The sequence below is a fragment of the Lepidochelys kempii genome, chromosome 1 (assembly GCF_965140265.1).
Source record: "Lepidochelys kempii isolate rLepKem1 chromosome 1, rLepKem1.hap2, whole genome shotgun sequence".
Classification (NCBI taxonomy): domain Eukaryota; kingdom Metazoa; phylum Chordata; order Testudines; family Cheloniidae; genus Lepidochelys; species Lepidochelys kempii.
Window position 1 is genome coordinate 165,210,294 of NC_133256.1, and position 15,050 is coordinate 165,225,343.

Consider the following 15,050-nt stretch of genomic DNA (forward strand, 5'->3'; position numbering starts at 1 on the left):
GAGTAAATATCTTCTGCCTTTAGTTCCCAGAGTTGCTAAAATTTTATAGTCAGACATTTCTATCCTTAATGTAATAGAAATATTTTAGCTGCTCACTATAAAATGTTAAGAAAAGTGGAGTTGGCTCAATGTAACTTTTTTCAGAAGCTGCTAGATCGATTTGACTATGATGATGAGCCAGAAGCAGTAGAAGACTCAAAGAAAGAGGATTCAACTCAGTCTCCTTCCATTTCTCAACCACCATTGTAAGTTTTGTGATGTGTGGTAAAATCAAAGTAATAAGATTCATATGAATACAAGAAAGCTTCAATTAAAATTCTAGGTTATGACAATATAGAAATAAAGAGTCTGTAAGTTTAGATATTGATGATTGTTTGACTACATTATTTTTATTTCAACGGTACTGTGTACGAGTTTGGCATGTCACAGAATTGGGTGAAGAATCTGTTCTGTAAGTTATCTAACAGCTCATCTAGTTATAGGTACAAGATTTCAGTTTTGTATTTTTTAAAGCTGGATATTTCAAGACATTTTTTTTTAATAAAATTAACTTGACTGCTTTGCTGGCTGTGGAAGGAATACAGAATTGTTAAAAGAAAATTGAGTTTGCAACCTTAAGCACTCAGAGTTAAGTGCATCCTTCATTCGTGTGCAACTTCAATTCGGCCCCTTTGTCCATACGCATTGTGGTAGTCTTAAATTACATGATTACATACTTTGCCTATAATGGCCCTGCCTCATTCAGTGCACAGGCTGGATGGTGCTCAATGAATTGGTAGTTACTAAGTAGCTAAACAAAAATATTGAATATGTGGCCTCATGTCTTATTTGTCACACACGACCCAAACGTCGCACTGAATGCAGAACTGTTAATTTCCTCATAAGCTCTTTTATGGTGCTCGTCTCCATAGCATCTGAATGTTTCACAAATATTAATGAACTGCTCTTCACAACACCCTTGTGAAGTAAATTGGTGGTAGTATCCCCATTTTACAGGTAGGAACTAAGGCACATAAATATTAAGACCAAAACTATCGAAAGTATCCACTAATATTGGGTTGTACCACTTGAGGCCATATTGAGCCTGATTTTTTTCAGAGCACTTATTGTATTTATAGCATGTTAAATGTTTAAAATACAGCTCCCATGTTTCCTGATTCCAGTTGCAGTTGAGTACGTAGCATTTCTGGAAATCAGGCCCCAGCTATCTCAGGTTGGGCAGACAGAAAACGAGAACTCACACTGAAAAGTTTGGTTTAAATGACTTGTCTTGCATCCCACAGGAAATCTGTGGCAGAGTCATGGCAAAGTTATCAGTGAAAATGTGGTCTTACAATGCAAAGTTTTAGGTAGCCTTAACTAAAGAAATCACTTCCAGCTCTACCGATAATTGGATGATTGGTTTCTATGAGTATTCAGCTAAATTTTTATCTAAATTTGAAGCAGCAATGAGATTTAAATATAAAACCAGAATGTTTACATATTAACATTGCCTTGCTGCTGCAGAGTAATTATCTGTTTTTTAGTGGATTTCCAGGAGAAGGTATGCAACAGCCAGTGTATCCACAGCTCCCAAATATAGACCCATTTCAACCGCGGCTGATGGGAATGCAGCAAGATCCAATGCATCACCAGGTAGCTTTGGATTACTCTTAAGATTTATTTCCTTTGAAATTTGTTACTTTTATTAATACATGTTTAGAATGTCTGCTCTTCATACGGAATCATTTAGTATTTTTGATGCATGGAACTGGAAGGAAATCTGTTAAATATGAAAAAATAATATTTGTATACACCATTAGTTTTGGTAAACTATTTATACACATCCATAATTTCATGTGTGGTTCCATTGACTTCAATTGCAGTACATACATATGGAAAATTAAACGTGTTTGCAACATCAGAGCCTTGTCAGTCCCCTAGAGTAGAAAATGTTTAGAACTAAGTTGCATTGTGAATGCATGTTAATGTATTTTACATATTCTAATGACATATTGCATGCAAAATTTTTCAGTTGACTTTTGAAAGGGGCCACACAACTAGGGAGCTATATAAATGCATGTATGAACACAAATAGTTAATGTATATATGTGCTTTTTCATATAAAACTTGTAATGCTGCTCTGAGCAAAATATGTGCAACTTTCCATTAATCAAGCCAAGCTTATCATTATTGTTAAAGTAGTAATCACTGAGACTGAAAATGAACCTTTTTTTCACCCCCTAAAGGTCCCACTCCCTCCTAATGGACAAATGCCAAGTTTTGGACTTCTACCTACCCCACAGTTTCCTCCCATGACTCAGCCTGTTATACCGCCAACACCAGCAGTGCAGCAAACTTTCCAATCTCCTTTCCCAGTACAGAGTGAACCACACATACAGAAAACACATCAGCAGGTGAGGACTCTTGCCATTCAATACAATTTTAGGCTCCTAGTGGTTTAAAAGCACTAGCAAGCAATCTGTCAGACTATTGAAGGTAACCATGCCCACAGACATTCATGGAGACAGCTCACTTGATAGAAGTTTAGGTGCCAAAGTGCTTCAGTAGACACTGCACGACAAGTGTTGTGCCTCTGTGTAGCAGAAGCAATGCTTACCTTTTTCCTGCTTCTCTTTGGGAAAAGCCTTGGATTTGGATCTTGCCGCCAGTCTGTTTACCTCTTCTCATCTCTCCCTCCTCCCCCATCAAGCTGCAGGAATATTCTCTCTCCTCAAAGTCCTTGCAGCAATATCAGTCTGACTCTAATTCTGGAGGTAAACTATATGAATGGGTACTTGTGGCACCTTAGAGACTAACCAATTTATTTGAGCATGAGCTTTCGTGAGCTACAGCTCACTTCATCAGATGCATACCGTGGAAACTGCAGAAGACATTATATACACACAGACCATGAAACAATAACTCCTCCCACCCCACTCTCCTGCTGGTAATAGCTTATCTAAAGTGATCATCAAGTTGGGCTATTTCCAGCACAAATCCAGGTTTTCTCACCCTCCGCCCCCCCCCCCCCCCACACAAACTCACTCTCCTGCTGGTAATAGCCCATCCAAAGTGACCACTCTCTTTAAAATGTGTATGATAATCAAGGTGGGCCATTTCCAGCACAAATCCAGGTTTAAAGTGGCTGGCTTCTTCTAGAGAAGTGATCAGTGAGTGAGAAAATTCTGACTTACTTTATATAAAGTTCTTAAATACAAGAAGTCAAAACTTTGCCATCTCTAAAATGGATTCTAAGGCTTTATCTATGAAAGACTTTTGAAGGAACAATTTCACTGAAGAACCTAGGGATAAGACTTGAACATTCTCTGAAAGGAGATGGATTGAATTCTCAGCAGCCTTGTGTGTACTTATAGCCTGTGTAGGCACCTCCAGGGCTTCCCTTTCTTTTATTAAAGACAGTAAATCCTCCAAATGGAGATCCAAAAAACAATGTCATTACAAAAAAGAGGCTCTGGAGTCTGTACCAAATTTTCTCAATTTGTGATGCAGCCTGTGATATCACAAGATTTTCTTCATGCTCTTTATTCTGTTCCACCACAATAGCCAGGATATACATTCAGTTGCAGTTCTGGGACATATGCTACCTTCAGAATCTGTCTGGTTCAGGCTCCCTTTATAATCACAAAAAGTTAATTGTTGAGGCCTTGAATGTGAACAAGCTTTCTGTGCACAAAGACAAAAATGATTGCTTTCTTCAGGTTAAGAACTTTAGGGGTACTGGCAAATGCTAGAAACAATCCTTTCTTTCCGCTGGAGAAAGACTACTTCTTAGGAGCCACTAAGCAGTCGGAGTGTTGATTCTGACTTTGCCTCCCCATCAGAGCCAGCTTGCGAAGGTTTCTTCTGTCAGCTTGGGCTAAATCCACTTGGGACCCCAGTGTGTGTTGGACATTATGCAATGTGACTACCTCATTTTTATCCCCTCTAACCAAATTTCTTGTCCCTAATCTGCTTCCCTTCAGCCCAAGAAAATGGGCAGCTCTTTAGGACTTGGTTCACCACCAACTGTCCCTATATGCAATTTCACCTGCAACACCCCCTGAAGAGGCAGTTTGATATTTAAGATTTGCCTTGGTTCCCAAAAATAGTGATGGAGGTCCATCCCAATCCTGGTCCTGTTTCCTGTAAATTCTGGCAGTAAGATGCATGCTTGTGGATTGTGACCCTTTTCCTTCGTTCAGGACATCCAGCAAAGGGGTTGTTTATGTTGTGAAGATATTAAAAAAAAAAAAAAAAAAATCCCATTCTTGCTTGTTTCCATTAATCTATCATGTTTCTAGTACCTGTAATTATTGAGATCACCACCATTTTCAGTATTTCTTCCCCTTACCCCCACCTTTGGCTTTTTTGGTCAGTTCCATGTTTGTTCCCAAGATTTTAGTGGCTGTATTTACCTTCCTCAAATAAGAGGGTATATACATTTCAGTCCCTTGGATGACAACCTCAGGTTTTGGAGCAAACAGAAGGTGATTCAGAACTCCTGGAGAATGATCCAGATTCTTCAAGACACTTTTGTGACCATCTGGAACAAATACTCCTCATCATTTTTGTGGGACTTAACACACCTGAGATTCAGGTTCTGCACACACCTTGAAAGGGTCATTCTTCCTGCAGACTTAGATTGTAAACTCTTTGGAGCAGGGTCTGTCTTTTTGTTCATTGTTTTTACAATGCTAATACAATTCCAGGATTGGGGCTCCTCGGTGCTACAATCATGTAAATAATAAAAATACAGTGACAAATCGAACAGTTGGTTCAGAGACTACACAAACACCCTGCTGCAACTATTTGGCAAGCCATTCATCTGGAATTGATGATTTATTGCTCACCTACAGCTGGGTGAACCATCCTTTACAGTAGGTTTTTCCAGGCATTTCTTCTGTCGATAAGATCAGTGCCTGGTCTCTCTTCAGAGATCACCTTCCTCACTGAAGTGTTTCAATCCCTGAGAAGGTGGAACAAATCTAGAAACAAGAGTGAGGAAAACTTCTGTCTAAAATTTCTACTGTCTGGTTTACTAGGGTTGCCTACCTGATCAAGTGCAAATGGGAGGAAAAATAGTTCCCATGAGAATTCAAGAGGAGCATTCGTTATCTGGGATTGTAGGCAATTGGGAAAGTCATGAGACACATGGCTCCTCACAACTGCTTCCTCTGTGATTTAGGGTGAGACCTACCCCCCACCCTACTGTTGCAGAACACATTTTGAGTTTAATAGTTTCAGCTTCATATGTTCTGGCAAAATTAAGGTTTCAGGCTGTGTGCTCAGAAGAGAGAAAACTGAACAGCAGAATGCTTCAGTCTTCCAAGAATTGAGGATTCTGCTGATCAGTTTATTTGTTTCAGGCATCAATAAGCTTGACCTTTGCTACTCCTGTAGCTCTGAGAAAGGCAGGTGACTTCATTCAGTTGGCCAGACTAGATGAACATAATTATATTTTTTTTTTACTCTGGGTCTGTGGTTGCTTGATAATGAGAGACTAGGTCTGTGGTTGGTTGATAACATTTCATCTCCCAATTCATGGAAATGACACCTTGCCTTCCTTGTAGGTATCTCTGACCAGAGAGACCTGATAGTAGAAAAATTCTGAGAAAAGGAATATGGCGAGGACAGTGGAAGATTGGGAGGCATGGGAAAGAGCAGGATGGAGTCATGCTCCCTGCTTTGGAATGGAGAGGGAGGAGAAAGCGTGTTAAGCATTTAAACCTCAAGTTCTTAAAATATGGATAAGACTCCCCCCTACTCTCCTGTCATTCCATTATATCATCTGCAACCCCCATAATCCACCCAGTATAACTTCCTCCTATAGACTTTGCTTAAAGTCTGCAGGAATGGGGAGCCCCACATTGGGCCCCATAAGACATTTCAGAGCAGAGTGCCCTTGTGGCAGACTGGGGGGCAGGGGCACATGAGGAGTTCTCTGAGTAAAACAGACAAAAGAAAGGTCCTCTCCCCTCTTTCCCTTATGAGAGAGGAGAATCTGTGTGAAACCAAAGGCAAAAGTGACCTGGATATCAGGCAGTCTTTCTGGATTCAGCCCTTTGGGCTTAGTCTGTCAGCAGGTTTGTTGTCTTTCAATGGGGGCTACCTCCAGGTCCTCCTCTTGGGGTGTGAGCTGCTTTGTAAGGGGGCAGTTTCACTGTCTCCCTCTCAGCTGGCCTGTTCCTGCTGTCAGCAGTCTCTGAGGTGGAACAGTCCTCCTCCTGTTCACCGCCTTTTCCTGTGGCAGGTTTTCTCTTTTTTCTCTTTTTTAAGCTCACCCTTCCAGACAGAACAAACCTTGCAGGTGTGCCTCATTTGTGCTGAACAGGCCCAGAAGAGCTCGTTAGTCTCCTCCCCACAAGAGTGATTTAATCTTTTGGTGCTCAATTAAAAGAAAATGCTCAAACAAAATACTTAAAGTTTATAAGTGGAGAATTTGAATTGGCAGTTAGAGCAAATATCTTTTACTATTAGGGCTTACTGTTGTAGAACACATTGCGAGACATAGACCAGGTGACTTTGGACATTACTTGTAACAACAATAGGTTTTAAAAAAATCAACAAGGGTTTTTTAGCTTGACTGTCATTAGTTATTCATACCTCATTCTTACTGTAGAAACATTTATTATACCTAATATAACATGCTGAAATTAACTAAGCTTGGAGAAAAATCAACAATTTAAAAATTGAAGTTTTGTCTGAGTTTTTAAAATGTTGATGTATTAATAGTATTTATCACAAATGTATTGTGCTTATTAAAATTTTTTGCACTGGTGAATAAAACAGTAAAATCTGTTTTGGACAAAATCATATCATGGTTTTAAATTCATAGTTAGATATCTAGAATCAATTTCATGTAACTTGTTTGGTAGACTGAGTCTAGTCACAAACTGGAATAAAATTAATACTTGCGGTAATTACAGCAGTTTAACTTGTGGGGCATTTTAGGATATGGAGGTGGAACAGCCCTGTGTTCAGGAAGTTAAACGACATGTTTCTGATAACAGAAAATCAAGATCTAGATCAGCATCAAGGTAAGTTAATGTAATTTTTTCTAGCACTGAAAATATATGTATGCTATTTTTTTATATATATATTTAACTTTAGCATATCTCATCAAAAGGATTCAAAGTGCTTTACTAAGTGTGTGTTGAGAAAGGATAGCCCTATGGTTAGTGTGGTAGCCAGGGACTTGGTGATCCTGGGTTCATTTCCCTGCTCTTCCTGGGTGACCTTGAGCCAAGTCACTAAGGGCTTGTCTAAACTGGGAAATTTACTGGTATAATTTACCACTATAGGGACAGCAGTATAAATCCCTATGTGGACACACTTATTCAGGAATAAGAGTATGCACAAAGGATATATGGTATAACTATGCTAGTAAATTTCCTGGTGTAGATGAGTCCTTAGTATCTTTATGCCTTACTTCTCCATGGGTAAAATGACCTCCTTACCTCACAGTGTGTGTTGTGTTGATAAATAAATTTAAAGATTGTGAAGTGCTCGGATACTACAATAATGGGGGACCAAATAAGTAGCTGCAGTAGATACATAGGGATCACTCTTATATCTCTGAAGTGCAGCTGCTACTTGACTGGAATGAGAGTCACTCAGAGCCATCAACATCACATTTCTCCTCTTCTGGTAGAAGTGAAGAATAACTTCTCCCTTTGCAGTTACTGGAGAAATCTTAAATAGACAGAATGTCATTATTTAATTTGTACCAAGATTCTAGAGTTCTCAACACTGTTTTTACAAAAAGATCCATAGGCTCTTGAATGATTTTGTGGGCTGTAGGTTTTGCCTATCAGAAAGACAGCGTATCACAACAGAGTCATGGGATACTGGTTCCACGCTGGCTAAAAGCCATCTGTATGTATGTGGCAAATCCACCTACTAAATTACCAGGGCCACTCCTTTGCAGCACTTTACTTGGGTTTTTTTGGAGGATTACCTTGAAATACCTGCCAGGCCTAGGTTTGCTTAGTTTAAATAACAGTGTAAAATGGTATTGTTCTTCTTTGAGTGCTTGTTCATGTCGATTCCAAGTAGGTGGGCGTGCGCCGCATGTACAGTTGTCGGAAGGTTTTTCCCCTGGCAGTACCTGTTGGGTCGGTGCCCCTTGGAGTCGCGCCTTCATGGCGCTGCATATAGGGCCTTGCCAACCCGCTGCCACTTCAATTCCTTTTTACCACCCATGACGGTCATTGGAGCTGCGTGTCTTCTCTTGCATTCTCCTAGTGGTTTCTGTTGTTGCATCTATAAATAGAGTAGAATTAGTGTTTTAGTAGTGGTTAGCTTAGTTTCTGTTTGAGGGGGGGGGTTCTCACCCCAATTTGTTTCCCCCTTCCCAGGAATTGAGGCATGTGGGACCTGCTATAAATCTGTGTCAAAGGGCAATCCCCCCAAGTCCTGTTTGAGGTGCCTGGGGAATCCCATCAGACAAATTGGTGTAGGATTTGCAAGGGATTCCGTCCTAGGACTAAAAAAGAGAGGGACTTCAGACTTAAACAGCTCCTCACGATGGGAGCCCTTTGTCCCCAACTGGCACTGGGCCAGCCAGACCCGACACCCTGTACCTTGGTGCGGAGTGCGCCGGCCTCAATTAGAGAGGCTATGGCGCCAAGGAAGGACTCTGCACCTAGAGATCCTTGGCACCATTATTCTCTGGCACCGAAGTCCGCCCCTTCTGTGACAGCCCAGCACCGCTCTCACTCAACAGTGCCTCACAAGAGATACAAGAAAACTGACAGAAGGCGCTCGCTCACGGTGAGCGCAACTGGAGAGAGCGCTAACCGCGTGCGTCCCATGTCAGGGCACCTGGCGCCTATCACACCTCCAACTTTGGGCCTGTAGGGGGTTCCGTCAAGTCCGGTGGCAATGGACTCCCCCTTAAGGGAGTACCACACAGAGGAATTGGAGCTCCCTTCCACCCTGAACACATCTGAGGCGGCCAAGGACCTGATAGCCATGATAGCACCTCAGTCCCCTGCCAAGAGAGAGCATTGGATACAAGACTTCCGGCGCTGCCCAGAAGTAAGCCAGCCACAATGCAGCACCTATCGCCTGCACCACTGTGGTCTCCATGTTCGGAGTCAGTCATCAGACTGAGGTGGAGTCATACATCTCTAAACGTAGCCAGCACTGATCAGAGCAGTGCCATTACAGGCAGGAGACAGGGCAAGCTCCCCCCATGATGGCAGGTACCCGCGCAATGGCGCTTTTGGACCCTGTATGTATATTACCAGGCCCAGGGTTCCTACTCCAGGGGGTCCCAGTCCATCGCCTTGGAAGCATGTGCTCCTCTACTAGCCAGGGACTGCTTACCACTGTGTGGCACCAAAGTGGGTATGGAGTTTGGCGCAGAGGTCGGCACTGGAATCTGCATTAGGGCCAACCCCAGCACTGAACACGAGGACCCTGCACAGGGTGAAACCCGCAAGCCTGAGGGTCAGGAAGGCCCGGTATCACCCAGGGTGTCGTCATCATCCTCCCCTGACAAGGTAGTGGCAGGGTCTTCAACTACCCCATTGAAGGCTGCCCTGGATGCGGCAGACTTGGCGACGCGAACCATGTTCTCCACTATCTCCATGAGGAGGAATTCATGGCTGTAGGTGTCGGGCCTCCCTCCAGAGGCCCAACAAAGAATACAGGACCTGCCCTTTGAAGACTCTGGATTGTTTTCGGAGCAGATAGGCTCCAAACTCCATAACCTAAAGGATTCATGGGCAACATTGAAATCCTTGGGGCTATATACACCAGCCACACAGAGAAAGCACTTTAAGCCCCAACCTCTTCGGTGTTTTTATCCTACACAGCCTAGGCAGGACTACTCTAGGAAGCGGGGCAGGAACAATAGACATAGGTCTCCCCAGTCCCCACCCAGCCAAGACCAGGGTTCGACAAGGCAGCCCTCCAGTTCCAAGCACGCCTTTTGAGGGTGCACCTGAGCGATGCACCAGACCACGTCCTGGATCCTTCTCCCTGTTTCTTGAACTGTCTATCCCACTTCTATTGTGCGTGGGCCCAGATAACTTCAGACTGCTGGGTGCAGTGCACAGTAGAATTGGGATATTCTCTCCAATTCTGTTCCTTCGCTCCCTTCATCCCCCTTCCCAATCCCTGTCCAAGGACCCCGCTCATGAGTAACTTCTTATACAGGAGGTGCAAATGCTCCTAAGTGCAGGAGCAGTAGAGGAGGTTCCTCAGGAGCTAAGGGGAAAGGGATTCTACTCCCAATATTTCCTAATCCCGAAAGCCAAAGGGGGGTCTCAGACCCATTCTCGAGCTGCAAAACCTCACAGATTCATGAAACTGAAGTTTCACATGGTATCTTTGCCATCATCATTCCCTCCCTGGATCCCAGGGGACTTGTATGCTTCCCTCGACTTGAAGGACACATACTTTCATATATCGATAGTCCTGTCCCACGGGAGGTTCCTCAGGTTCGTAGTGAACCGCACTCATCAGTTTACAGTCCTCCCCTTCGGCCTGTCAGCGGTCCCTCACGTGTTTACCAAGTGCATGGCAGTTGTCGCTGCTTTCCTGAGGAGACGGCAAGTGCAGGTGTTCCCATATCTCGACAACTGGCTTATCAGGGGCCACTCCAACGTGCAGGTAGAGGCGCATGTAAACCTAATACGGTCAACCTTTGACAGACTGGGTCTATTGCTGAACGTGCCAAAGTCAACCCTATTCCCTACTCAGAGGAGAGAGTTTATAGGAGCAATCCTGGACTCCACTCACGCACAGGTATTCCTACCAGAGCCTCGCTTCCAAGCCATTTGCTCTATCATAGAGGACTTAAGGCTTTTTCCCACCGTGATGGCACAGAGCTACTTGAAGCTGCTAGGTCACATGGCCGCATGCAAGATTGTGGCTCAGGCCTTTCTAGGCTTGGCTGGCATTAATGTACCAACCAAAGAGAGACAATCTGGATAAGCTGGTTTCACTCCCTCTTCTGTTATAGAGTTCCTCCTATGCTGGCTCAATCCTCAAGCGGTATGCACAGGGGTGCCCTTCTCCAGGCCCCAGCCCTCAATGTCCCTAGTCACGGACACATCAGCGTTGGGGTGGGGAGCACATCTAGGGGCCCTCAGGACTCAAGCAGAGCTCTCACTTCACATCAATGTCAGGGAGCAGAGAATGGTTCGCCTAGCCTGCCAAACCTTCCAATGCCATCTGGAAGGCAGATGCCTATCAGTCATGATGGACAATACAACAGCAATATTTTACATAAGCAGACATTGTGGAGCATGCTCCTTTCCCCTATACCTGAAAGCCCTCAAGCTGTGGGACTTCTGCATAGCCCACTCAATAAACCTAGAGGCATCTTACCTTCCAGGATCCCAGAACAAGCTGTCGGACCATCATAGCAGGTCCTTCCACAACCACAAGTGGTCCATTCGCTTGGACGTTGCGAACAGCATCTTCCAATGGTGGGGGGTTCCCCAGATAGATCTGTTCACGGCAAGACTCAGCAGAAATTGTCAGCCGTTTTGCTCCTTCCTAAACCACAGCCGTGACTGGATCATGGACACATTTCTCCTTCCCTGGAAGGACCACCTGTTCTATTCGTTCCCACCCTTCCTGCTCATTCACAAGGTCCTGCTTAAGGTCAGAAGGGAAAGTGTGTCTGTCATACTGATAGGTCCAGCTTAGGCCTGTCAACACTGTTATATCACGCTCCTGAAACTGTCGGTAGACACGCCAATCGCCTTGCCTTTCGTGCTGAACCTAATCACCCAGGTCCACGGATACCTCCAGCATCCCAACCTCGTGTGTCTCCACCTCACGGCATGGAAGCTTCATGGCTAAACCCCATGGAGCTGGTATGCTCAGAGCCTGTTAGAGAGGTCCTCCTTGGCAGCAGGAAACCATCCACTAGAGCAGGCGTGGGCAACCTACGGCCTGGGGGCCACATCCGGCCTTTCAGACATTTTAATCCGGCCCTCGAGCTCCAGTTGCAGCTTTATCCGGCCTTTCTTCACAAGGTGGTATCAGTTTCATACAAGCCAGGACGTTTTACCCTAAGCCACATGCCAACAGCCTAGACGTCAGGTGGGCTTTGGCTTTGTACATCGAAAGGACTAAACCATTTAGTAAATCAAACCAACTCTTTATCGCAGTAGGGGACAGAATGAAAGGCCTCCCGGTGTCGTCCCAGAGAATTTCGTCATGGATCACGTCCTGCATTTGGGCATGCCATGACTTCACTAAGGTGCCAGCCCTGGCAGTGACAGCGCATTCCACAGGGGCTCAAGCATCCTCAGCTGCTTTCCGTATAGGAGATGTGCAGGGCCGCAACATGTCATCGATCCACACATTCACCTCGCATTATGCCATTACTCAGCAGGCCAGGGACGATGCAGCGTTCGGCAGAGCAGTGCTTCAGTCACCGATTCCGTGAGCCCCGACCCCTCCTCCTACCATCTGCTTGGGAGTCACCTACTTGGAATCAACATGAGCAAGCGCTCAAAGAAGAAAAGACAGTTACCTACCTTTCTTAACTGTTGTTCTTCGAGATGTGTTGCTCATGTCCATTCCAAGACCCACCTGCCTACCTCTATGTCAGAGCCAACTGGCAAGAAGGAACTGAAGTGGCAGCGGGTTGGCAGGGCGCTATATTCAGCACCATATAGTGCAACTCCAGGGGTCTCCTGGACTGACCTGATGGATACCACTAGGGGAAGAACCTTCCGACGACTGTGCACGTGGCGCCCATGCACCTACTTGGAATGGACCTGAGCAACACATCTCAAAGAACAACAGGTTATGAAAGGTAGGTAACCGTCTTTTTCACTGACATTTCTATTAATTTTTTAGTCATTAACTTGTAAGAAAAGTTTTCCTCACTAATAGCTGTAAGTACGTTCTGTGATATAATAGATACTGGATTTAGTGCCATAATACAAGAGAAAAATAAAAGTGATAGAGGATATCAGAAGTTGAAAGAATAATAAATTACAATAAATTTGTAGCATAGATAAAGTATGTTTAATCACTTAAGTTTACTGTTGGTACAAATACTTATTTGGGATACACTATGTATTGTTATGTATAAATGTCTAGTGTGTACGCACACTAATGCTTGATTTCAAAGTTTAAAAAAATGCAAGTGTTGAACTTTCACTCACGATGAGTCAAACAGATTTTTATACTGTGTGTTTTAGGCAAAGCATTGTATGTTAATATTTTTATTTAAAACTAGATCTCCAAAAAGGAGACGATCGAGGTCTGGATCTCGATCTCGAAGATCGCGTCATCGTCGCTCTCGTTCCCGATCTCGGGATAGGCGCCGACACTCTCCTAGATCTCGGTCGCAGGAGAGGCGTGAACGAGAAAAAGAGAGAGAACGCAGGTCAAAAGGCCTTCCTCAAATCAAATCAGAAACTGTTAGTGGTGAGTGCTCGCCTTTGCTCATTTTACTTTCAAAGGAAAGGAAGCTTTAGTGCAAAATTGTTCTTATTATAGCATCATTTCTCAGGTACTCAAGATTTTCTCTGTAAACAGGTGAATTTTGTGAAAAAGTGAGGAAATTTCTTTTAACAGTTTGAGTTTTGTGAGACTGAAGAAATGGCTACAATTCCAGATAAACGTTACACCTAAAACAGTTGAAATTTCAAGCATGGAACTTGGCTTCTAAAACCCTTAACTAGACACAATTCCTTTGATAGGTTTGAGAGATTTGTGGACAAATTATAAATGAGTGAAAAATCACTTTTGAGCATTTTCAGAGGGCCCAAGTATTTTGCAATGCATGTTGTGTGGTCAATATGACAGACTGGTGGGAGGGGGAGAGAGGGGATGAGGGACTGCTGCTTTAACTGTTGCTGCCTTAGTTTGAATGAAATAACTCTTACAGAAACATGCCAAAATCAAGATCGGATGTTTTTCTAAGAGATGCTCTAGGAATTATTTTAGGGAAGTTCTATGGCCTGTGTTATACAGGAGGTCAGACTAGATGATCATGATGGTTCTCGTCTGGCCTTGAAATCTTTGACTGATGTAAAGCCTCAGACAATGCACTTTCAGTAAGTGCTGGTGCCAGAGAGCTCTCAGTGCTTGAAAGTCATCCCATGCTGCTTGAGATTCTCATGTTGTCAGCACCACCAGGGCTGACTTCTTAGTGCTGATGGTGGTCCTAGATTTGACTTGGTTGCTATTCCCTTTTGATTGTGGAGATGTGTCACTGTGTCATGTGTCGGTGCAGTTAGGCCTGGGCTGTCAGATGACCTTGAGTTCCCTCTGATCTCTGCCATCGAATATAGGAGGAACTTGGAGGTGAGGGGAAAAAACAAAGACCTGGATCTGAGGGAGGGCGGGGGGAAAGGGGAATGTCCTCAAACTGCAGTTGCATCTCCTGAGGGCAATTTGTCAAATGAACACTGGATCTCCTAAAGATCAAGGGAACTCTCTTGTGCCAGGATTGTTGCCTCTTCCCCTACAAGGGCCATCTAAAAGGCCAGACAAAGGGACGAGTCTCCTCCATGTCAGTCTCAGTGCTAAGGATTGCCTGGGTTAAGCTTGGTGCCATCTGGGTTGGGCTTTGAGGTGTGCCTGAATGCACCCTGGGAAGAAATAATCTCAGACCATAATGGGATTTGTCTCTCCTCCTATTCCAAAGCTGTTAGAGTGAATTCATGCCATCTCCCTTTTGTGGGTCCTGTTATACTTTGATAGTGCAGGCTTATTGGGATACCTCTGTACGTTCGGATTTCTCCAGCTGTGTAAAGAGGAAAGCCAAGTCTGCACCCATTCTTGTTCTTTGGCTTCTCCCAAGAAATCTGCAGTTCTCACAATATGTCTGCCTCACCAAGTTGAGCAGCCTGGTTCCTCTTCTCTACTCTTCAGCACTGTAGATCTGTCTGAATCGGAAGGACTTTGGCATGGAGGATGTGGGAGCTGATACTGAACCTTGTGTTGTCTACAGTTCTAGATTTAAAAAAAAAAAATGGAGATTTTGTCTACGTTTATCCTGGGGATATGAAGTAGTTCCTGGAGTCAGTACACAAAATAAAAGATCTTGAATTTAGTGTCAGACCTGGAGAAGACCTATCCTCTTT

The 15,050-nt window shown here is 44.0% G+C and overlaps 1 protein-coding gene across 2 annotated transcripts in view; it reads left to right on the forward strand.

Moving 5' to 3' along the window:
• The window catches only part of SCAF4 (SR-related CTD associated factor 4), a 76,163-nt gene that overhangs the window by 35,437 nt on the left and 25,676 nt on the right, over positions 1–15,050 (forward strand). Inside the window, exons 8-12 of one of the 2 annotated variants that reach the window (XM_073362386.1) lie at positions 145–245; positions 1,527–1,635; positions 2,229–2,396; positions 6,934–7,019; positions 13,196–13,386. In XM_073362386.1, the coding sequence (XP_073218487.1) occupies positions 145–245; positions 1,527–1,635; positions 2,229–2,396; positions 6,934–7,019; positions 13,196–13,386 (655 nt within the window). The remainder of the gene's footprint in view (positions 1–144; positions 246–1,526; positions 1,636–2,228; positions 2,397–6,933; positions 7,020–13,195; positions 13,387–15,050) is intronic. The other variant, XM_073362398.1, reaches the window with a different exon arrangement.